Source organism: Lemur catta, chromosome 13 (genome assembly GCF_020740605.2).
Source record: "Lemur catta isolate mLemCat1 chromosome 13, mLemCat1.pri, whole genome shotgun sequence".
NCBI lineage: Eukaryota > Metazoa > Chordata > Mammalia > Primates > Lemuridae > Lemur > Lemur catta.
This window is the reverse complement of record NC_059140.1, coordinates 62,414,996-62,439,898: the sequence shown is the minus strand read 5'-3', so window position 1 is coordinate 62,439,898 and position 24,903 is coordinate 62,414,996. Positions and strand designations below refer to the sequence as shown.

The window sequence follows — 24,903 nt, the reverse complement described above, 5'->3', positions numbered from 1 at the left end:
AATTAGTTAATGTATTGAAGTAAGGTATTACAAACCATAACTATTCAAGTTTGGATAGCTAACTTTTCCTAAATAATAAGGGATTAACTCTAATACACCCAACATTCTTTCTTTTTATTTTAATTATTTTAGATAAAAAACACTTTTAAATATATTAGATACTTATCTTTAAAAATAAAAATTTTCCTATTCTCATTAATAATAATGTTAGCTAATTGCTGAAAATTTAGAAGGTTCAGAAAAGCCTATCAGTTCTTTCCTTGATTTTAAAGTAGCTGTTAAACCTTCTCCATAAATCTCCTGCACTTTTATTTCTCCTTTTTATGGTCTACTACACAGCAATGAAGGAACTCTTCATCCAGAAACTCCCTCAACTTCTTGCCACACCCACAAACTAATCTTTTATTCATGCCTAAACTTTTTTGCTTCTCTTTTATTCTGTGTGAGAGGCCCCTCTCTTACTGTATAAGGTTAATATATTCCCTTGTATTCTACATCTGATTTCCTCCTACCTCAGCAATTTTGTTCATTTATTATATATTCTTTTCTAAATCTTTAAAAATCAATTTTCTCTTTTCCCCATATTCCTGTTAGCTAGTACTCTGTTTATCCCCACTTAACAACTAAATTCTTAAAAGAGTTCTATACCTTACTATCTCTACTTTTTCACCTGATACTCATTAGTTAATCTTCTGACCACCCAACTCTCTATTAAAATTGCTCTGCAAGGTCACTAATAACCTCTTCTTTGCTGACTAAATGGAAAAATGCTTGTCTCTATAAGACTTTTCTGTAGCGTTTGATGTATCTGAGAGTTCCTATCTTGTTAAAAAACACTCTTCCCTTGGCTTCCATCTATTACTCTTCAGTTTTCTGTCTTCCTGTTCAAGCCCTTCAGTCTTATATTGAGTTTCCTTGCATTCTGTCTGTCCCATAAATGTTGATTCCTAAAGCTTTGTGCTTGACTACCTTCTTTAAAAAAAATCGAAAGTGATTTTATTACAAGAGCCTTTCATTTAGGAAATTCTTTTAAAAGGTGAGTGTGAATGTCTTTAATGGTAGTTTTACATACAAAACATCCACATGGCAATTTCTTATGTTTTCCCTTGATCGAAACTCGCAAGTGTAATCATTGTGTGTCTCTATGATTTTAAAGTGCCTATTAAGGGAATATTGAAGTATGGAGTTAGTCAGTCACCTCAGTACCTGGATAGTGAGACTAAATTGGTTTAATAGACTTAAGTTCTGTATCGTCCGTCAATCTAAAGTACATAGCAATTTTAGCTAGACTCAGAAGAAATTGGCATATAGTAGTGTTTCTTAAACTTTTTGGTTTCAGGACACTTTTGCACTCTTTTAAAGTATGGCAAAGAGCTTTTGTCTTTGTGAATTTCATGTTTCGATAATTGCCATATTAGAAATTGAACTTAGGAAATTTTGAAAATGTTTATTAATTCATTTAACAATGACAATAAATCTGATATATACCTTTATGAAAAATTACTGTACTCTGCAAAGTAAAAAAAAAAATTGTGAGAAGGTGGCAGTGTTTTACATGTTTTTACAAATTGTTTTAATGTCTGGCTTAATAGAATACAATTAGATTTTCATATCTGCTTCTGCATTCAATCTGTTAATGATATCATGTCTTCTGGAAAACTCATATACTCATGAGAGAATTAGTAAACCAGACAAATAACGTGTATTGTAGAAATGGTTTTGTGGAACTCCTGAAATTGTCTCGGGGAACCCCCACCCTCTCATCCTCAAACCACTCCTTGAGAACCACTTGTCTATAGAGACAGTTTCTAGAACTCTTTTGGTTGCTTTCTTTTTGTCTAGCCACCTTCTTTTCTCACTTTTAATTTTTCCTTCTAGGTGAAATCATGCTCCTGGGGCTTCTTTACAATCTATATATTAATTATCCAAATCAATTAATATTAATAGAAAATTACTAGTATCCCATAACACCCCACCCCATGATTCCTTTTAGTCACTGCCTGCCTTACCCCCACCTCCCAAAGGTTACTACTGTCCTAATTTCTAGCACTATTGATTAGTTTTGCCTGTTTATAAGTTCTGTATAAATGGAATCTACAGCATGTACTCCGTTTGTGCCTGGATTCTTTTGCTAGCAATATTGTCTATGAGATTCAACTATATACTTTATTTCATGTAGTTATAGTTCATTAGTTCTTATTGCTATATAATATTTTATTGTATGAATATACCATGATTTATTCTACTGTTGATGAATATTTGGGAAATGTCCAGTTTGGGGATATTATGAACAAGGTGCTAGTACTGGTCTTAAACATATTTTTTTAAACATGTACTTATTTCTCTTGAGTTTATACTTCAGTGTGGAATTATTGGACCATGGAATATGTATTTGTTCCTTTTTAGTAGGTAATGCCGAATCAAAAATGGTTGTATCTATTACCTGTATGGTATTTTTTGCCTTTTTCATCTTAGCCATTCTAGAAGTATGTAGTGGTATCTCATTGTGGTCTTAGTTTGCATTTCCCTAACAGAGTTGAGAACATTTTCACATGTTTATTGACCATTATATTTTTTAAACTATTCCAAATATTTGCTTGTTTTTCTATTGTTATCTGCTTTTTCTTATTGATTATAGGAATTCTTTATATAGTCTGGATATGAGGTTTTTATCAGATATATAATACATATTGCAAGTATTTCTTCCCACTCTGTTAGTTGCAGAGTAATCTTTTAAAACAATAAATTGGTTCTTTTCATTCCTCTGTTTAAAAATCTCTAATTTCCCATAGCATCCACAAGCAGATATTATACACATTCTTTTTGTGCTTACAAAACTTTTCATTATCTGGTTGCTTCCTAAATTTCCAGTGTGAACCCCCAAATCTGTGGTTTTTTATCTGGTTCCTTAAACAACTTCTGTTTGTTCACCATGTGGTCCTAAGGACCAGTACAATAACAGAAAAACAAAAGTATCACTGCAATAGAAGAAAATGCATGAAAATATTTTGGTAATTTTGGAGGTACATACATCCTTCTAAAATAAGGCATGAAACAGAAGCCACAAAAGATTTGGTTATGTAAAAATTAGAAATTTCTGTGTAACTATAATAAATATAGGAATTAAAGACAAGTAATAAACTAGAAGAAAATATTTGACGGTGTAACATGTGTAAGCATTAATAAAGACACTATATTAAACATATAATGAGCTTCCATAAATATGTTAGAAAAAGACAGTCTAGTTAAAAAATAAGCAAAATTAAAAATATTGGATCGGTAACTCATAGAAAAAATAGAAATGGCCATTAAATGCTCAACCTTACTGCAGGGAAATACTCATGAAAATGAAGAAAGAGCATTTTTCACCCATCACTTTGGTAAAACTTAAAAATGTTATCAAGTGGGAGTTTATATTGGTAAACTGTTTTGGAATGCAGTTTGGCAATATTAAAAATAGAAATTATACTTTTGTATGATCCAGCACATGTAGTTTGAGAAATATCATAAAGAAATACTTGTACTTGTGAACCAAAGTAGGTATCAAAATGTTCATTGAAGTCTTATTTATAACAGCAAAATATTGAAAACAAACTGCCTCTCAGAAGGAAACTGGTTAAGTTACTATGTAATGCTTTGCAGATGTTAAATAAAGATGGTTGACCTGTATGTGTAACATGGAAAGATCTTGTTTATACGGCCATGTTTGTAGTTTGGGTCCTATTATTTTAGAGAAAAATGTAAAGCCTTATCTTTATGCATACAACACTAAACTGTTAGCAGTGTTGCCACTGGAGCGAGGATGGTTGTGAGAGGAATCTGAAGGAATTTCATATTTTACTCCATGTACTCAGAATTAAGACTTTAACAGTGTGCTCATAAAATGTGTCATAAAGTCAAGAGGAAGTGCTCATATTTATAATCTTTTATTCTTCATAAATTTTTTAATTTTTATGACTATTTTTATGTAATAAATTATTAAAAGTAAAATTGTTATATTAAAGGGTATGAGTGTTCTTAAGACTTTTACCCATATTGATAAATTATTTTACAGGATAGATGTACTACTAGTTTACATTGCTAGCACCAAAGAAGGAGCATGTCCTTTGTACCTTTGCCAACAATTAATAATATAATTTTTAAAAAGTCTCCTTAATACATGAAAAAGTCGTGTATCATTTGCATTTCTTTCTGTTTTCCTGAATTGTCTTGTCATGTCCTTTGCCCGTTCTTCTGTAAATTAGTAAGAATTCTTTATGTATAAAGAATATTAATCTTTTCTTACATATTGCATATATTTTTCTGTTATATATTCTTTAAAAATCTCTGCCTTGTTAAATACACCGTTCTAATTATATTTAATATTTTATGATTACACAGAATCATTTATATGAATTGGTTTTTATAAGGCAATTGTAGTGATAACCTCAAACTATGTGAGAGATGTTTTCTCAATTTATTAACTGGTTTCTGACCCTTGTTTTTGAATTTGTAATTTGTGGTTTCTGTTTTTTTCTTCTCAGGAAACTATCAGTTGTAGCAATGTGCCTACCTTGTAGTCCATCTCTTATAGCCTATGAAAACATCTGAGTTTTGATTATATTAGATATGCATAAAATAAGTACTAAGTAAAGACTTGAGAGCTTTTCCTCTGAGCAAAGTATTTTAGCTGTAATACATTGATTTTAACATTCATTTTAACCGCTCAGTTCTCACCCTTGTTTGAGTAGTTGGGGATTGAGAACTAAAAGCCAGCTTCTTGTTTCTTATAATGTATTCTGCATTGGTGATATTTCCAGATGGCAGCTTTTGGATAGGCAAGGCATTATTGATAATACTGTATCGTCTGAAACACTGTTGATAATTCTTTAGGATTAATTATTCTTTCTTTTTTTAACCTGGGTATTTTGTTATATAATTTAATTTAACATGAACTGCCATGTGAGTTGTGTTTAACTCACACTAGTTTTGAGCCTGGGGCCTTCAGAAGCTTATGTAACTCACATGTCTCTTTACCTTGGGAGCTGCGTGGTGCGCAGGCAACTCATGCTGCCATGCTGTAGCATATATGGTACGTAATGGGTGGCTGCCCTGGGCAAAACCCTGCAGTTGCTTCATGAAATCTTATTCGTTGATGTTCTTATTGTTACAATTAATATTAACTATTTAATTGCATATGACTCACGGACAGAAAATAATAAAAAATAACAAATTTTTCATTAAATTAGAAAGGATTGTTTTGTTTTCAAGGTTTTTATTCTATTTTCATAATAAACACCATGGCCCCAAGGAAAAAAATTTTTTTTCCTACTATGGCATTCAGTGTGTTAAGAATATAAACCAGATCACTGAGTCCTGTTATTCACTGATGTAAAATGTCTCAACGGAGTGTAAAATAGTAACTAGAGACAGTTATTGTTCATTTAATTAAAGTTAGTATCTTCAACTTTATGTAGTAAAAACCCTCTATACCCTTAAATATTTAGCAATTGCTCTCTGACTGAAAAACATGATTTAGTCTATTTTATATGTTTAGTGAGAAATTGTCATCATACTCCAACATAAGTAATCACATTTAGTTAACATGGATAATGAATATATCATTACTCTCTCAGTCCCCAAACATGAATGGTCAATTTTCATTCTAATGCATTTGAGCTGTAAGTGACAATGATATTCATTTTCTTATTCTTTAAGCAATCAAGTAGGACTACGTTATTATTTCTTAGATCTGTCTTCATTTTATTTCTTTATCCTAGGTTGAGAAATGATCTAAAGTGCTAAAAGTATAGCTTGAGAAGGCACCTCAGTTTGTGATTGATCAAGCCCAATTCCTGTGTTAGAGTAGAAGTCAGTTGAAATTCCCTCTTCCAGGCTTCCTGGCATTTATGGCAAATGAAGGTGAGGGGTTGGGTGCTAGTGCCAGTAGCCACTGAAAACTTCTATACTTTTCCTTTTCCTTTCTCTTTTTTAACTAACTTTCAGTTGTTTTTTTTTTTTTATCAGAAAAGATTAAATGGAAATGGAAACATGGCATCAGATCCATTGAGATGGACAGTTCTAATCTAGGAAATAGTACAAATCACTTGTATTGAAAGTTATTATAAATCCTTAAAAATTAGCTCATGTCCACATTAGTATTAAAATTAGTTAACTTTAGTTTTAGATAGGAATCAGTTGTCTCATTAAAAAAAAAAAGACAAAACTGTGGAAGTAATGTTGCACACCTAATATAACCTGACTTTAGTAATGCATCTTTAAGAAAATCAAGAAGATAGTGAATCATTATCATATGAAAAGCATGAAATAACGAAGGCTTTGGTAATTTTAAGTCTTAAAATATTCAGCTGAGTGCCTCAATTATATATTTTGAAATCCTATCTTCTAACAAAAAACCCAACCCTCAAACAACCCAAAATCACTTCCAGAAAACCCAGAAACCTTAAAAGGATTTAGCTTTTCTTAAAGAAATCAATCATGGTGACTTGTATCCTTTATAGAAACAGTATTTATTTCTTTTAGAAGTGTTATTCTGATGAAAGAATCAGCCATTTAAATTTGCATACAAAAAGCTGAAATTCTGTAATTTGGGGTATTAATTATGATAGTTTCTGACAGTAATTCAATTTTTATTTTAAAGATTCTGACAATGGAGATATTAATTATGATTATGTTCATGAATTGTCATTGGAAATGAAGCGTCAGAAGATTCAGAGGGAATTAATGAAGCTGGAGCAAGAAAACATGGAGAAGAGAGAAGAAATTATCATTAAAAAGGAGGTATGCTATTTTTTACAATAAATATGTTAGTAATTAATAGCAACATGGATATTGGTCAGATAACTCAGCTGCTTGCTGCATCTTAAATTATCCTAGGATACTGATCATTGATCAACTCACTTTATATCAGCTACTCCATATATGTTAATCATTTAATCTTCACATTAATCTATTAGATAAATAGGAAATATTTTTGCTATTGAACAGGTGAGCAAAACTGAGGCTCTGTTGCCTAGAGTCATCAGCTAATAAAAAATGGGCATTAAATATACAATACATATGTCTGTTTCAGGCCCATGCTGTTTCTAGAATGCCTTGTTTATTTTTAAAGAATAGAGATACAATTTATTTGAATATAATTTGTGATTTTTCTGAGGTTTTAAAATTTCATAATTTTAATTTGCTTTATTGATATTAGTGTATTTTAAGGCAGTTAATTATCATGTTGGTAAAGGCATGGGTTCAGGAGTCAGACTTAATCAACAGATGGTGGCTATAATACTTAATTTTTAATCTAAAGTTGGGTGTAATTTCAAAATACTGTAAATCTTGTACCAGGAGTGGAGGAATTTCCAAATTGACTTACTGAATTCTTTTGAAAGGTTTCACCAGATGTGCTTAGATCAAAATTGTCTCCATCACCTTCTTTAAGAAAGTCTAGCAAATCACCGAAGCGAAAATCAAGCCCCAAGTCATCTTCAGCTAGCAAGAAAGACAGGAAGACATCTGCAGTGTCTTCTCCCCTGTTGGACCAGCAGAGGTCAGTAGGGTGATAAATAGTACCAGAATGTAATAGCTTTTTTCTATGTGATACTAGTAAGAATTATGTAGTAGATTACAAAAGGATACTTTTAACACTTTCAGTATTTAATGTAAGCTTATTTATTCCCCCCAAAAGTGTGAAATATTTTATTAAAATGAAAATTATAGAGAACAATAAAACAAATACGAGTCACATCCACATATGCTTCAGAGCTTTTTATCTTTTAAGAAATAAAACATAGCAGATACATTTCCTGTTCCTCCCTTTTGAATTTGGTGTTTATGGTACTTGTGCATGTGTGTTTGTACTTTCATTAATGTGTGTTTTGCAGTATATAGTATTACTTTCCACTCTAATTATAATACAGATACATTATAACTTTTCTTCTGCTACTTGCTTTTTCACTTAACTTTTTTTACATTAATCTATATTGATGTATGTAACCTTAGTTTATTTATGTTAGTATTTATACTATATATTTATCCACTTTTCTCTTGTTGAACATTTATGTTGTTTCTAGTTTTAAAGCTATTATACTTTATACACAATAAACATTGTTTTTGTGTTTTTGTGTACATAATCTAGAGATTAGAGTCTTTATAACATATATTTAGCAGCATGAATATATTAATATTTAGAATTACTATAGTAGCCAGTTGAAGAAATTAAAATAGAAATGATTAAATATAATTACATTGAGGGACTAAGAATAAGAGACAAAGCACATTTTCATTTAATGTCACTCTGTACTATTTAAATTTTATTTTAATTGAAGTACATGTAACGGCCGGGCGCGGTGGCTCACGCCTGTAATCCTAGCTCTGGGAGGCCGAGGCGAGTGGATCGCTCGAGGTCAGGAGTTCGAGACCAGCCTGAGCAAGAGTGAGACCTCGTCTCTACTAAAAATAGAAAGAAATTATCTGGCCAACTAAAAATATATATACAAAAAAATTAGCCGGGCATGGTGGCTCATGCCTGTAGTCCCAGCTACTCGGGAGGCTGAGGCAGGAGGATCGCTTAAGCCCAGGAGTTTGAGGTTGCTGTGAGCTAGGCTGATGCCACGGCACTCACTCTAGCCCGGGTAACAAAGTGAGACTCTGTCTCAAAAAAAAAAAAAAAAAAAAAGAAGTACATGTACTAATTTTATTTTTAAAAAAACTAAACTAAAATCTTCTTCTCCCTCATATTTGATAAATTGGCAAACTCTGTCTATCTGACCCCATAATGAAAATATCTCCTTCCTTGCACTTTGTAGAGACTGACTCTATTTCAGACTCCAGTTACTTTCTGCCTAGATTATTATATCATCCTACTATTTCCTTTATGTGCTGTTCTCTCCCCCTACACATACACATTTTCATTCAGCTACCTCAACCCATTCATTTTACAGATGCTGTCAAAGAAATCTTAGAAGGACAATCCCAATTAATTTATTATGCCATTGAAAAACTCAGTGGTTTTCCATTCTGTCGAATGAAATTCATATTCCTTAGAATGACATTTAAAGTTGGATCTTTTCTTTCTTGTCAGTATTTTTGTCTAGTTTCCTCCTATGTACCCTCTTCTCCCTTCAATCCTTCAATCTCTAGCAAATGCTAAATTTTCCATTAAGTTTTCCCATTTCTCCTTACTGAACATAATTTCTGCTCCCTTTGTGTACCTATCAGATTTTGTTTATACCTCCTTATTAATATTAATTGCCTTTTGCATTATATTTCAGCTGTGACATACATCTTTTACAACCTCTATTAAATTTAAGCTCCTTGAAGATTGAGATCTTGATGGTTAATAGTTCTGTCTTCCCATAGTACCTACGTTGCATAGAGCTTTGCATTCTAAGAAGGTACTCAGTAAAGTTGGCTTGATCCTCTTTGTTCCTGGGATCAAGTAAATATTGGAAAGGGATATTGCAGAAGTTGAGTCATGGAATTACACGATCTACCCCACTTGGTCTTTATCCTCTTGGCTAACCAATTGTATAAATTTCCCTCAATTCCATTTATTTCTCCAATAAACTGTATACAAGAAATATCCTTTCTTTATTTTCTTATCCTTTCTTATCAAAATCTTTGAAATTTAATGTCTTCCTATAAAGTTTTGATAACTATTTAGATGAAGGGTTAATTTCATCCTCTTCTTTTTCATATAATCTCTTACTGCTTTATTAGTAACTCATCTTTTGATAAATATTTGTCATAAATAATTACACTGGTTTAACTACTATATTTCCTGTATTCTAATATGTTGTCGACTTTAACATCCACCATTAATTTAATAACAGAAGCAGAAGGACCTGGAAACCAGCACATTAAAGATACAAAGAAAACATCAAATTGAGAGTAGCATTTCTTTAGCTATGCAGTTTTCATTGCCTAGATTGTGTCAGATAATCTTTTAATTTTATGGCTGGATCATACCATAAACTGTTTGAAGATATATTAAGGATGAGTAAGGATTAGAATTTCAGTTAAAATTCTGTGGAGTATTTGAACCAGGAACCAATGCCAATAAGTCAACGGAGGTAACAATAAGTAAATAGACTTCTTGGTCTTACTAGGTTATCATATTGGATGGGCAGATATAATTACTGACAAAACTCAACATTTCTCCCTGAAAGCAGGTATTTTTCTTTGACAATCATTGTGAGATATAGTCTGATGGTAAGATTTATCCTGATGTATGATTTAAAATTATAAATATATTATCCTATCCATCTGCATGTTTAATCTTAGTTTTCATTAGGTAAGTTTTTATTTATAGCTCTCTGTACAAATAAATATGAAGTACATCAAAAGCTGTTCTAAACAAATAGTTTTGGGGAGAGACAGAGAAGGGATCTAAAAATGATAAAAGTAGACAGGTGAGCTTTATGCCACAAATAGGAAGTAGACTCTGTGCCACTAACAGAATAAATGTAAGATCTGTTGACTTTAGACTGGCCAAAACCAATTTTGGCCTCTTCAGTTGGAAAGCATTGTAACTTGATTGTGTTTTCTAACCACTATAATTTTAAGGGTAATGTGAAGAAATTCTGTACTTAATAAGCTTATTAGGGTAATCCTGGTTGTAATAATAGCTAAATTCCAAAATGTCAGTGGTTAAATACAATGGAAGTTTATTTCTTGCTCATGTAAAGTCAAAATGGGTATTTCTGATTAACAGGTGACTGTCCTTTACATGAAGATTCAATAACTCGAGTTCCTTTTGACTCTACTTTCTTGGGTTTTCCAGGAAACAAGAGAATGGAATGTACGAAGAAAAATTTGAGTATTGCACTTGTTTAGCTCTATAGTTTACGATTGCCTGGCACGTAAGTGTCCTTTGAGATTGGGCCTGGAAGTGGTATACTTCACTTCCGCTCACATTCCTTTGGCCAGATCATGGACACTTGGCCACACCTAATTTCAAAAAAGTATAGACAGTATGGTTTAGCACTGTGCCCAGGAAAAAGGTTTGGTAAATACCCAGCTAGTTTCTGTCATAGGCAGTAATGTGAAAGTACAGTTTGTGTCAAGTATTCCTCCATCATTTTATCTTGAAATTTTTAAAAGTAACTTTTGATAGATGCCAACTATTAGTTTTTATCTTTAAAGTGGAAAAATATTTAAAAATATAGACATTTATCACTTATCTGTTAGGTGTAAGTTTGAGTCATCTCATAAGTATGCAGTGAGTTGTGGCTAATGTGGTTGTTGGCAGAAGACAAGGATGAAAAATAGATTTGGTCATCATATTTTAGTAATTTCTGACTCGCTTGGGTGGTTAACCCTGTCTATGAAACTAAGAAATAGGGATAATGGACAGTACTTTGGTGATGGGCACACTAATAGCCTTGACTTAAACATTATAAAAACTATATAACAAAAACATTTGTGCCCCTTTAATATTTTGAAATTAAAAAAGAAGAAATAGGGATAAGGGCTAAGAGCTAAATTTTCTAAATGCTCACCATGAGTCATTTATATACTTTTATCTTTTTTTAATCTTAGCAGCAATTTTGAAGAATTTACTGTTTTATAGGTAAGAAATCTTGGGACTAGAGAATTCTAGATAATAGGGAATAAGTTCTAGGATTTAAGGTTAGGTCCTCATTTATAAGTATCAATAGATAATGAAATGAGGAGATAGTGAAAACTTACTAAGTGTGTGAAGTACCAGACTGACTGACACTTAGAGCAGATGGCTTATACAGAAAACAGGAATAATCTTAAATAATTAATTAATTTATAAGGGTAGTGTGATCTGAGAGAGTATTACATTTATAGGAGGAGAGCAGTTGATCCTGAACAACAAACAAACCAATCTGTGAAAAGGGTATTTTGGAAGAAAAAAACTTTCAAACAAATTAGCAGAATAATGGTATTGCCAGATTTAGAATTAGTGGAATGCGTGCTACTTAAAGGAAAAATAAGGAATTAAAAGACAAATTTAAGATATTTGAAGCCGAGCATGGTGGCTCATGCCTGTAATCCTAGCACTCTGGGAGGCCGAGACGGGAGGATCGCTCAAGGTCAGGAGTTCGAGACCAGCCTCAGCAAGAGCGAGACCCTGTCTTTACTAAAAATAGAAAGAAATGATCTGGACAGCTAAAAATATATAGAAAAAATTAGCTGGGCATGGTGGCGCATGTCTATAGTCCCAGCTACTTGGGAGGCTGAGGCAGAAGGATTGCTTGAGCCCAGGAGTTTGAGGTTGCTGTGAGCTAGGCTGACGCCATGGCACTGTAGCCCAGGAAATAGAGCGAGACTCTGTCTCAAAAAAAAAAAAAAAAGATATTTGAAAGCAAAAGGAGAGATGGAAATGACAGAGAACTATGATATGAGGTAGCAGCCCAAGAGATGCAATAATTGTATAATAAAGAGAACTATAGAGACTTGGGTCATACGGAAAAGTGATGAAATAAAAATAGAAGACATTCAGTAAAAATGTGAAGTTTCAGATTGAACCAGTTCATTGAGTGCTGGAAAAGATTAAGGAAAAAAAAGACTTGGTGAAAATTATTTCCAAGGAATAATGTTTTATAAGTCTCCCAACAGAAAAACCAGGTCACCTGAATAGTTTTAAAAAAAAAATTGACTGTCTTTGGACATCTCATCTACAGCACTAAATGTTACAAGATATTGTACTATTTATAGAGCTCTGAGGAAAAGGATTTTGACACAAAAATGTTACATTCGTTCAAACTATTGTTCCGGTATGAGTAAAAAACAGCCGATTTTAGATGCGTAAGGGATCAAAGTTATACCACTTACATAAAATTAAGTGCCAAAAAGAGGCACTTAGAAAGGTTAGTTTATACACAAAAATCAATTGCAGGTAGATTAAAGACTTAAATGTGAAAGGCAAAATTCTAAAATTTTAGGGGACCATCTTTGTGATCTAAGAGTTAGGAAAAATTTTTTAAACAAGATTCAGAGATTTAAGTGAATGTTTACTAACAATGCTTGGGATTTCATTTATAGATGATGTGATTGGGTTTTCTTTATAATGTTGAAAACTTAGAAGCCACCAGAAAAACTTACCATTATGAAATTATTTAAAGAAGTTAAAGACGCTGGGTGTGGTGGCTCATGTCTGTAATCCTCGCATTTTGGGAGGCTGAAGAGGGAGGGTTTCTTGAGGTCAGGAGTTTGAGACCAGCCTGAGCAAGAGCAAGAAAGACCCTGTCTCCACAAAAAATAGAAATATTAGTCAGGTGTTGTGGCACATGCCTGTTGTCCCCGCTACTTGGGAGGCTGAGACAGAAGAATTGGTTGAGCTGAGGAATTTGAGGTTGTAATCAGCTATGATGACGCTGCTGCATGCAAGCCCAGGTGACAGAGCAAGATTCTGTCTCAAAAAAAGAAAGAAGAAGTTAAAGAGCATCTAAGGAAATTCTATATAGTCTATAAAAACAATTACCTAAATCTACTTCTTGTTATAATAGAAAGATGCTGACAATAAGTCTATATTCAGTACAAAAAAATCTTACATAATATGATAATAGGATATTTCATGAATGTGTGTGACAGAGAGATTAACAGCCATTTCTAATGATGAGAAAATAGTTATGACCATATATATAGTAATCCCATTTGTCTACTTTTGGTCTTGTTGCCTGTGCCTCTGGTGTCATAGCCAAGAAATTATTGCCAAGTCCAATGGCATGAAGCTTTTCCTCTATATTTTCTAGTTGTTTAGGTCTTTCTTCTAGTAGTCTTAGGTCTTACATTTAACCTATTTTGAGTTATGTAGTACAAAGTAAAGGTCCAACTTCCTTCTTTTGCCTGTGGATATCCAGTTTTAGATGAGTAGTTAGAGACAGAAAGAGATGTGGAAGTATATGCAAGATGTTAAAAATAGTTATCCTTGTGTAGTGGAATTACAGGTGAATTTTACTTTCTTAATCTATTTGTCTATGTAAGCTTTAAAAGATGCAGTTCAAGCAGTTGTTTTATAGTATTATTTTCTTTTTTGAAGGTCCCTTCCTATTATACCTCTTATCTTTTCTCAGAAATCCACCCTTTAAAATTATGTAATAATAAGCAGTTTTAACAAAACAAGTAGCAACTAAATTAATTCTTTACTCGTTTTTGTGAGTTACTTTTTTCCCCTGGATGTTGGTTACTCATATACAAAATAGTAAAGGGCAAGTAGTTGAAAAGAATGCTGCCATTTTTAAGAAGTGTTTTAAAAAAATCCATTTGGCCTTTCAGAAATATTCCAACGTCTAATGACAGCTTTGTGTTACCTTCAGGAATTCAAAAAGCAACCAAAGTAAAAAGAAGGGACCACGCACTCCAAGTCCTCCCCTTCCTATACCAGAAGATATTGCCCTTGGGAAAAAATACAAAGAAAAGTATAAAGTAAAAGACAGGATAGAAGAAAAACCAAGAGATGGAAAGGAAAGGGGGCGAGATTTTGAAAGACAAAGAGAAAAAAGAGATAAGCCAAGGTAAGTAGTATTGTATGTTTTTAATATTATTTTTGTATAATCTAGAGTATTTACTTTTCAGAAGTTTTTAGGCATTAGTCTAATAGGTTTTTTTATTTTGTTTACAACTGTGTGCATGTGTGTTTAATAATTCTTATAATAAGTCATGGATAATTCAATAAGCTTTAACTTTTAAAATTTATATTTGAATTTTTAAATTGTGGTAAAAAACAAAATTTACCATCTTAACCATTTTGAAGTGTACAGTTCAGTAGCGTTAAGTATATTCACATTGTGAAACAGATCTCCAGAACTTTTTCATTTTGCAAACCTAAACTGTATATCCAGCAAACAATAACTTCCTCTTCCCCAAACTCCTGGCAACTACCATTGTACCTCATGTTTCTGTGAATTTGACTGCTTTAGATACCTCATATAAGTGGAATCATACAGTATTTGTCTTGTTGTGGACAGGCTTATTTCACTTAGCATAATGTCCTCAGGGTTCATCCATGTTGTAACATGTGACAGTTTTTCCTTCCTTTTTAAGACTGAAAAATATTTCATTGTATGTATATACCACATTTTGTTTATCCATTCTTCCATTGATAGACATTTGGGTACTTTCGCTTCCTGGCCATTATGAATAGTGTTGCTATGAGCATAGGTCTGTAAATATCTCTTCAAGACCCTGCTTTTGGTTCTTTTGAGTATATACCCAGAAGTAGGATTGCTGGGTCATGTGATAGTTCTATTTTTAATATTTTAAGGAATTTCCATACTGTTTTCCATAGTAGTTGCACCATTGTACATTCCCATTAACAGTGCACAAGTGTTCTAATTTTTCCACATCCTCACCAACACTTGTTATTTTCTCTTATTTTTTTCATAGTAGCCAGCCTAATGGATCTTTTTATCTCACTGAGGTGAGGTGATTACTCACTGAGGTTTTATCTCACTGAGGTTTTGATTTGTATTTCTTTGATGATTAGTGATGTTGAACATCTTTTTATATGCTTGTTGGCCATTTGTATATCCTCTTTGGAGAAATGTCTATCTAAGTCCTTTGCCAATTTTTTAATTGGGTTACTTGATTTTTTCTGTGGTTGTATTTTAGTTCTTTCTATATTCTGGATATAAATCCCTTGCCAGAGATACAAGATTTACAAATATTTTCTCCCATTCCCTAAGTTGCCTTTTCACTGTTGATTGTGTCTCCTTGACATGAAAAAGAGTGGTTAACTGGAGCATTCAGAATTCTTGAACATGTTTTCCTAAAATATATTCTGTATTTTACTCAATCCAGTAGGTTTGTGTGTGAAGATCGTGTGTAAATCAGATTTTATAAATCATATTAAATGTTCTTGCTGATTTACATTATGTCAGTGGAGGCTTTATTTTTCTCTAATGGTTCTTGGTACTCTTATTTTGTTATTTTGCCTCAGAAATCTCTGAGACATGCTTCTTAACACATGTCTCTGGATGGTTTACCATTTAAATGGTAAAAACATTTGTATTGTGAGTTATTAAATATTACACAAGTTAATTCTTGGTTTTCCAGTTTTTCCTTCTGATCTGTCTCCACAACAAGGTATGCCTAGGAATCACCTGTTACTTAGCATTTAGACAGATTTGAACTTGGTTTATTTCTTTTTGTCAGAGGACAGGAAGCAGCAGAGCTAGGAATACTGAAAGATTATATTGATACCTGACTTTTACTGGAGCTCTAAAGCAATGTATGACAAGGTTGGAAAAGGCCATTTTGATTTAGTAGGAGTTAATTTCCAAGGTTTTTGGAGGGGTCTCTTATTTTATCTCCATTATTGTGAATAAAGAAATTACAGGCATACCTTGTTTTATTGCACTTTTCTTTATTGTACTTTGCAGATACTGAGTTTTTTTTGTTTTTTTTTTACAAATGGAAGGTTTGTGGCAACCCTGCATGGAGTAAGTCTATTGGTGCCATTTTTCTAACAGCATATGCCCGCTTTGTGTCTCTGTCACATTTTGATAATTCTTGCAGTTTTTCAAACTTTATCTCTTATAGTGATCTTTGACCAGTAATCTTTTATGTTACTACTGTAATTGCTTTGGGGTACCATGAACTGTGCACATATAAGACAATGAACTTATTCAATAAATGTTGTATATGTCCTGCCTATTTACTAGCAGGGCCATTCCTCTGCCTCTCGTTGGGCCTCCCTATTCCCTGATACACAACAATATTGAAATTAGGCCAATTAATAACCCTACGGTGGCCTGTCAGTGTTCAAGTGAAAGGAGGAGTTTCTTACTTTAAATCAAAAACTAGAAATGATTAAGCATAGTGAGGAAGACATGTTGAAAGCCTAGCTAGGCCACAAACTAGACCTCTTACACCAAACAGTTAGCCAAGTGGTGAATGCAAAAGGAAAGTTCTTGTAAGAAATTAATTTAAAGGGCTACTCCAGTGAACCACACAAATGATAAGAAAGTGAAACAGCCTTATTGCTGATATGGGGAAAGTTTTAGTGATCTGGATAGAATATCAAACCACCACAACATTCCCTTAAGCCAAAGCCTAATCCAGAGAAAGGCTTTCAATTCTTTGAAGGCTAAGAGAGGTGAGGAAGCTGCAAAGGAAAAGTTTGAAGCTAGTGAAGCTTGGTTCATGAGGTTGAAGAAAAGAAGCTGTCTCTGTAAGGTAAAAGTGCAAGTGCAGATGGAAAAGCTATAGCAAATTATCCAGAAGATCTAGCTCAGATCATTGATGAAGGGGGCTACACTAAACAACAGATTTTCAATGTAGAAGAAAAGCCTTCTTTTGGAAGTAGATGACATCTAGGACCTTTCATAGGTACAGAGGAGAAGTCAATGTCTAGCTTCAGGACAGTTTGACTTTTGGTTAGGGGCTAATGCAGCTAGAAATTTTAAGTTGAAGCCAATACCATTTACCAGTCTGAAAACTCTAGGGCCCTTAAGAATTATGCTAAATCTACTCTGCCTGTGCTTTATAATGGAACAAGAAAGCCTAGATGACAGCACATCTGTTTATAGCATGGTTTACTGAATATTTTTTTTTTTTTTTTTTTTGAGACAGTCTTGCTTTGTTGCCCTGGCTAGAGTGAGTGCCGTGGCATCAGCCGAGCTCACAGCAACCTCAAACTCCCGGGCTCAAGCAATCCTACTGCCTCAGCCTCCCCAGTAGCTTGGGACTACAGGCATGCGCTACCATGCCCGGCTAATTTTTTCTATATATATTTTAGTTGGCCAGATAATTTCTTTCTATTTTTAGTAGAGATGGGGTCTCACTCTTGCTCAGGCTGGTCTCGAACTCCTGACCTCGAGCGATCCACCCGCCTCGGCCTCCCAGAGTGATAGGATTACAGGCGTGAGCCACCGCACCCGGCCTACTGAATATTTTAAGCCCACTATTGAGACATACTACTCAGAAAAAAAGATTCCTTTCAAAATATTACTACTCATTAACAATGTACTTGGTCACCCAAGAGCTCTGATGGAAATGTATGAGGAGATTAATGTTGTTTTCATGGCTGCTAACACAGCGTTTATTCTGCAGCCCTGTGGGTCAAGGAATAATTTTGACTTTCAAGTGTTATTACTTAAGAAATATATTTCATAAGGCTTTAGCTGTCAGAGATGATTCCTCTGATGGATCAGGGCAAAGTAAATTAAAAACGCCTCTGGAAAGGACTCACCATTCTAGCTGCCATTAAAAACCTTTGTGATTCATGGGAGGAGGTGAAAATATCATTAACAGGAGTTGGAAGAAGTTGATTCCAACCCTCATGGATGACTTTGAGGGGCTCAAGACTTAGTGGAAGAAGAACTGCAGATGTGGTAGAAATAGCAAGAGAACTAGAATTAGAAGTAGAACCTGAAGATGTGTCTGAATTGTTGGGAATCTCATGATGAAACTTGAATGGATGAAGAGCTGCTTCTTATGGATGAGTAAAGAAAGTGGTTTCTTGAGATAGAATGTACTCCTGTTAGATGTTATGAACACTGTTGACATGACAACAAAGGATTTAGAATATTACATAAATTTAGTTGATAAAGCAGCGGCAGGCAGGATTTGAGAGGTTTGACTCCAATTTTGAAAGAAGTTCTGTGAATAAATTGCTATTCAACAGCATCGCATGCTGTAGAGAAATTTTTCATGAAAGGAAGAGTCAATAAATTTGGCAGACTTCATTGTTGCCTTATTTTAAGAAATTGCCACAGCCACCCTAGCCTTTAGCAACCACTACCGTTGTCAGTCATCTGCCATCAACATCAAGGCAAGACCCTCCACCAGCAAAAAGATTACAGCTTGCTGAAGACTCAGATGATTATTAGCATTTTTAGCAATAATGTATCTTTTAATTAAGATATGTACATTGTTTTTTTAGACATAATGCTGTTGTTTACTTAATAGACTACAGTATAGTATAAACATAATTTATATACAGTAGGAAACTAAAAAATTCCTGTGACTTGCTTTTTTGCGATATTTGCTTTATTGTGGTTCTGAAATGGAACCCACGATATCTCTGGGTTATGCCCGTATTAATTTTAAAACCAAACAATATCTTTGTCACTGCTTTTGAATTGGTGAGGTATGTAATTAAAGGTTAGTTATCTAAATCCCTTTTGGAGAATATTGTCCTTTAAAATTATTTTAAATGTGATATAATGGGCTTATTAGTAGTCTTTTGTTTATCAGGAAGTGGTGTGCTTAATTAAAAGTGCTAATTCATTTATTCATCCAACAGTTACTTGAATACCTGTTCTAAAAGCTGTTATTGAAGCAGTGACCAAAAATATTTCCAGATGCTTTGTTGGTACAGTGATGGCACATGCCTGTGTGTGTGTGAGTGTATGAGAGATGGGGGGAGGGGGTTTCCAAATACGTGGTTTTTAGTGTGTTTGTTTTTTTTTTCCCTTCCTTTCAAGTAAGATTCAGTATGCCTATTAGATATAGGCAGTTGCTTACATTTCTTAAAGGATGATTCTCTATGGAGTTAACCATACATGTAGCATAGGTGTGCATACACATGGCATAGGTCTGTGGTCCCCAACCCCCAGGCTGTGTCCTCTTTGGAACCGGGCCAGGCATCACTGTCTGAGCTCCGCACCCCCCCTAATCTGTGGAAAAATGGTCTTCCATGAAACTTAGGAACTGGGCCACACAGCAGGAGGTGAGCAGCAGGCGAGCAAGCAGAGCTTCATCTGTATTTACAGCCGCTGCAGCTGCTCCCCCCCTGCCCCACCTCTGTGGAAAACTTGCCTTCCATGAAACTGGTCCGTGGCGCCAAAAAGGTTGGGGACTGCTGGCATAGGTGATTCAACAAAGCCACATGATCCTTTAACTTCAGGTCCTTCTGCCTGTTCTCTGTATCTCAGAGGTTCAACCCTCTGTATCAGGAGTTTCTTATCTGAAGTCCCTTGGTGGATTTTAGGGGTCTCCAAACTTACTGGTTTGTATGTAAAACTTTGCATGTGTGTATGTGTTTTGGTGAGAGGGAGAGTGCCCATAGCCTCTCATGATTTCCCCCCTCCAAAAAAAAAAAATGTAAGAATTATCAATCAGTTTCGAAGCCTATCCCTAATCTGGCATCAAGGGTTTGAGTACTTTCCTCTCAAATTGTCACTGACCATGTCAGCTTTGTTAAGAATATATTCCCAGAGTATTTGTTAGTTTAACACTAAACTCTGTCATGTGGTTATTTTTGAATTGAATAATTTGGAGACTACAGTTCTTAAAGGAGTGTTATCACAATGTCTTCTAATTTAACTTTACTGAGCTTTGATTTACTTATGCAACTTTGATCAAAATCTGAATATCACTTGTTATCCAGAAAGACAGCCTTATGGATTTATTTTATTACTTTGTTTTTAGAAAATGTAGCAATTTCCCATAGCTTTTTTAGAAAATAAACTTTCCATGCCCTACTCTCTACAGAGAATAGTGAAATACAGTAGTTTTCCCCTTAACCTTGAGAAATATGTTCTGAGATTCCCAGTGGATGCCAGAAATTATGGGTGGTACAGACCCTTATACACTACGCACAAATTTCTTCTTCCTTCTTCACTATTTTACAGATAGAAATTCCTTCTTGCTGTAGATTTTAGCAACCTCTGCATACAATTTTTTTTCTTTCCTTATTAAGTCAAGAACTTTCATCTATGTCTTAAAGGAAGTGCTTAAAGGAAGTGCTTCATGACTTCTCTTTAGCACATCCAAATTGCCAGCATCCTTACTCTTTGTGCTGTGGGGCCATTATTAAGTAAAATAAGGGTTACTTGAACACAAGCACTGCAGTATCATGAGTCCGTAATCAGAGACTTAACAGGTGGGTAGCACATACAACGTGAATACACTGGACAGAGGGATGGTTCATGTCCAGTTCAGGATGGAGCTGCACCAAGAGAGATTTCATTGCGCTACCCCAAAAGGCACATAATTTAAAGCTTATTGTTTATTTCTGAAGTTTTCTATTTAATATTTTCAACTGCTGTTGACTATGGAAAGCAAAATAGCAGGTAAGGAGAGGCTACTGTAGTTGGAACCCAACTAACTGAACCAGTTTTTTTTTTCCCCTGTAATTTGTTTTAGAAGAGATGTAACTCAGAGGAAAATTAAGTTTATTTTAGATATTTAGTCAGAAAAGTTACTTGTAAAGGGAATACTCTGTGAGTGTCAATATTCCTAACCTATTATATCTAGATAATCCTAAATTGGATATTTATAGTGATGTTTTGGTAGATCTGTAATACGTTTTATCAGTGAAAATCTATGTCCTCATACTTTCTCATGCTAAATCAGGAAAGTGAACCAATACATTAGCAGTATTTTAAGAACAAGGGTTTGAACAAACAAAAATTCCTTTTGGATAGCACTTAACTGGAAAAATCATCTAAAAATTACGTGTAGCTCATTCTGCCAGACATTTTGGTTTAATATGGTTTTAATGACAGGTGATATGTTTCAATCAAAATGCTAGGTTGTAGGACTTTGTGGTCAGATGAGAAAATAGTATTCAGAGCATAGCTAGTTTTTAAAAAATTAATCCAAGATAATTACCTGAATGAAGAAATCTACTTATCTCTTGACGGAAGTATAGATGCTTGACAGGGTCTTACCCGATTAGAAAGACAGATGTGATCATTCCAAACTTGTTGTCTTTGAATTCATCCAAGTAAATAAAATAAACAAATTACTGACAATGACAATCTTCCTTTCAGTCAGCGGTCCCCAACCTTTTTGGTACCAGGGACTGATTTCATGAAAGACAGTTTTTTCCATGGACTGGGGAGCGGGTGGGGGCCAGAGGCAGATTCAGGTGGTGATTCGAGCAATGGGGAGTGGCTGTAAATACAGATGAAGCTTCGCTTGCTCACCAGAAGCTCACCTCCTGTGTGGTCAGGTTCCTAACAGGCCACGTCCCAGTACTGGTCTGAATCCCAGGGGTTGGGGACAGCAGCTTTCAGTGATTGTGCACATTTATCAAAATTATTAAAACCAGAATGTTTCAGACTTCTGGCAAAGAACAGTACAGTATCTTATTGGATTCATTCTTTGGATTATTTCCTATATGCCAATTAAGTTCAGATACTGTAGTCTAGACTGGTGAATCTCATCCTGGGTCCAAGAACCACAGGTCAGGTAGTATAGACCTCTACTTGGAGGGATCTGTGAATCCATGTGTGCACCAAGCATTTTCTATAGACTGAGTAAATAGGTCCTTTAGTAAATGTATATTGATATCTCTCAGTTGTATGTTAGAGGATGGAAAATTATTATAGTGACATTATTATGGAGCATTTCACACATAAATATATACAAATAATATAATGATCCTCTTATATCCATTATGTAGCTTCAAAAATTATGCACCAAGCCAGGCATGGTGGCATGTGCCTATTGTCCCAGCTACTCAGGAGGCTGAGGAAGAAGGACCACTTGAGACCAGGAATTTAAGGCTGTAGTGCTCTATGATTGTGTTGTGAATAGCCACCTGCACTCCAGCCTGGACAACACAGCAAGACCTTGTCTCTTTTAAAATAAAAAACAACAGTATTTATGATAACTCTTGTTTTATCTGTACCCCATCCACTTCTCCCCTGAAGTATTATTGTAAAGCAAATCCAAGACACCATATCATTTCATCCATATATATTTTAGTATATATCTCTTAAAGATAAGGACACATAAAAAGTATATAATCATTATACCAGTATCATACTTTCAAATAAAGGTGAATAACTTTAGAATACGTACTTTAAAAGCATTGCTGAATTTGTTGTATCTTTTGTATTTCTGTTTTGTATTTTTCATCTCATATTTCCAACCAGTGGATATTAACACAATATCATAAAGAGATTGCAGACCTTTTAATATTAAAATGGACACTTGTATTTGGTCTGGGAATTGCTTATTTGAGGCATTGTCTTTTTAATTAAACCCAGTCAGTAGACCTAAAAAGTGTTTTCATATGCATGGTAATTTAGGCTAGGGATAAAAAATTAAGACACTTAAAGAGATTTGTAATGTAGCCAAACATAATTATATTATACACTAAGCTTATGATAGACTTGTGTTAAAAGCAAAATCATTTATAAATACCAAAATAACTCATTGGAACACAATGGGGAAAAAAAGCCTTTCACATTTAGTCAAATTAACCAAGGCTTGGGCTCTCTTTTGTAGGTGTAATTTTGGGGAAATTTCTTGAGTTCAGGAAAGAAACGCTTGTGTCCTAAATCCAGAAACGGTTTATGACCCTAAAAATAGTAGTTTTAGCTATTGTTCGACTTGATTGTGAAATTGGAGACTTGAGGAGAGCTGTTCTCAAGTAGTTTCAGAGAGGTTTTCAGTAGCAGGTGGAGGTTGGAAAGTTTAATTCTGTTCCAATAATTGGTCCAGTCAGAAATGCCTAACGTGGCAAATGGAGCCCCAAAATTCAATTCAGTAAAAATGTAGGGCTATGTTATAGTGAGATAGCTGCACTATCAAAGTCTATCCCAATCTAGTTTGGTGCTATCTGGTGGCAATTTTTTTTTTTTTTTTGCCACTGATGGTTAAATGACCGTGGAAAGAATTCTGGGTCCTGTGACTAGACGGGACTTCCAGGCCAGTGGCAGAGATTTCAGATATCTTCTCTGTTTGGCACCCATTTTGTTGGCGTAATCTAGGAAGATACTGTGTCTGGGAAATGTAGATTAGGGACTTGAGAACCATTCTTTACCTCCCTCTTCCTCGAGACTAGATTACCTGCTGTTTCTTGGCCTGTTCTGGTCCTTTGCTTCATATCCTTGCCACCCTACCCTGTCCCTAACAGAGAATAATAACTTTAACTTGTTCCACCAGACAGAGGATGGGAGTCAGTTGTCTTATGCTAATGTGTGTTATTTTGGGGTTTTGCTGCATTTGAAATACTGATTCTCTTACTTCTGAAGCTTAAAAACAATCCACTTGTTCGTGCCAGGGATACCAGCTATTTATTTTTTTCTGACTCTTGATCACATTGTTAGGTACAGTTTTTAGTTTGCCAAGTCATGTGATTGAAGAAGTATATGTAAGGCTCTTACATTGAACCAGATTTCATAAAAGTTGTATTAATTGTTAAAATTATTCTAGATTTGAATGGCATTAAAGGATATGTTAAGGATTGTCCTAACATCTTCATTGTTAAATTGAGACTTTTGAAATTATGGTTGACCCTTGAACTGAGGGCATTAGGGGTATGAACTGCCTGTGCAGTTGAAAGTCCATGTATAACTTTTGACTCCCACCAAAATTAACTGCTAATAGCCTGCTGTTAACCAGAAGCCTTACCAATAATATAGTTGGTCGAGTGGATGGAGTGGAGGAGGTGGGGGAGGAGAGGTTGGTCTCGCCATCTCAGGGGTGGCAGAGGCGGGAATTTTCCATATAACTAGACCCACATAGTTCAAGCCCATGTTGTTGAAGGGTGAACTGTACTTCATTTCTACATACATACAAAAATGAAATCTGACCCAAATTATTAGCACTTTGGCATAGATTTACTTGTATTATCTAGGACTTACGTGAGTTTTTCTAACTAAATCTGTTTACAAGTAGCATTGTATATTTATGGAGGAGAGATTTTTCAAAGGATTCCCGTAGACAAGAGTGTTCTTCTAGTTCTGTAGATTGTACAGTTAGAAATGATTCCCTTTTCAGGGAATATTTACCCGTGTTGCAAAGGGACAGCAACCTACTAGGTCTAAAAGAAATCATCACACAGAAGCATTTTCTTTCTCCATATTACAGGTTTATTTAGGTAAGTAAGATCTTGTTATATTTTGAATATTTACCTGCTGAACTCTCCAGTGATTTCCCTCCTGCTTAGAATGAAATTCAGACTTTTACCGTGGCCTGTCATCCATATTATCTGGCTCTGGCAGCTCTCTGACCCTTTCTCATTAAGACTCTCTGTTC

General features: G+C 34.5%; 1 protein-coding gene across 3 annotated transcripts in view; it reads left to right on the top strand.

Moving 5' to 3' along the window:
• The window catches only part of ZC3H13 (zinc finger CCCH-type containing 13), a 73,827-nt gene that overhangs the window by 12,870 nt on the left and 36,054 nt on the right, over positions 1 to 24,903 (top strand). For all 3 annotated transcript variants that reach the window (XM_045567263.1, XM_045567264.1, XM_045567262.1), the window contains exons 6-8: positions 6,641 to 6,780; positions 7,383 to 7,540; positions 14,280 to 14,477. In XM_045567263.1, the coding sequence (XP_045423219.1) occupies positions 6,641 to 6,780; positions 7,383 to 7,540; positions 14,280 to 14,477 (496 nt within the window). The remainder of the gene's footprint in view (positions 1 to 6,640; positions 6,781 to 7,382; positions 7,541 to 14,279; positions 14,478 to 24,903) is intronic.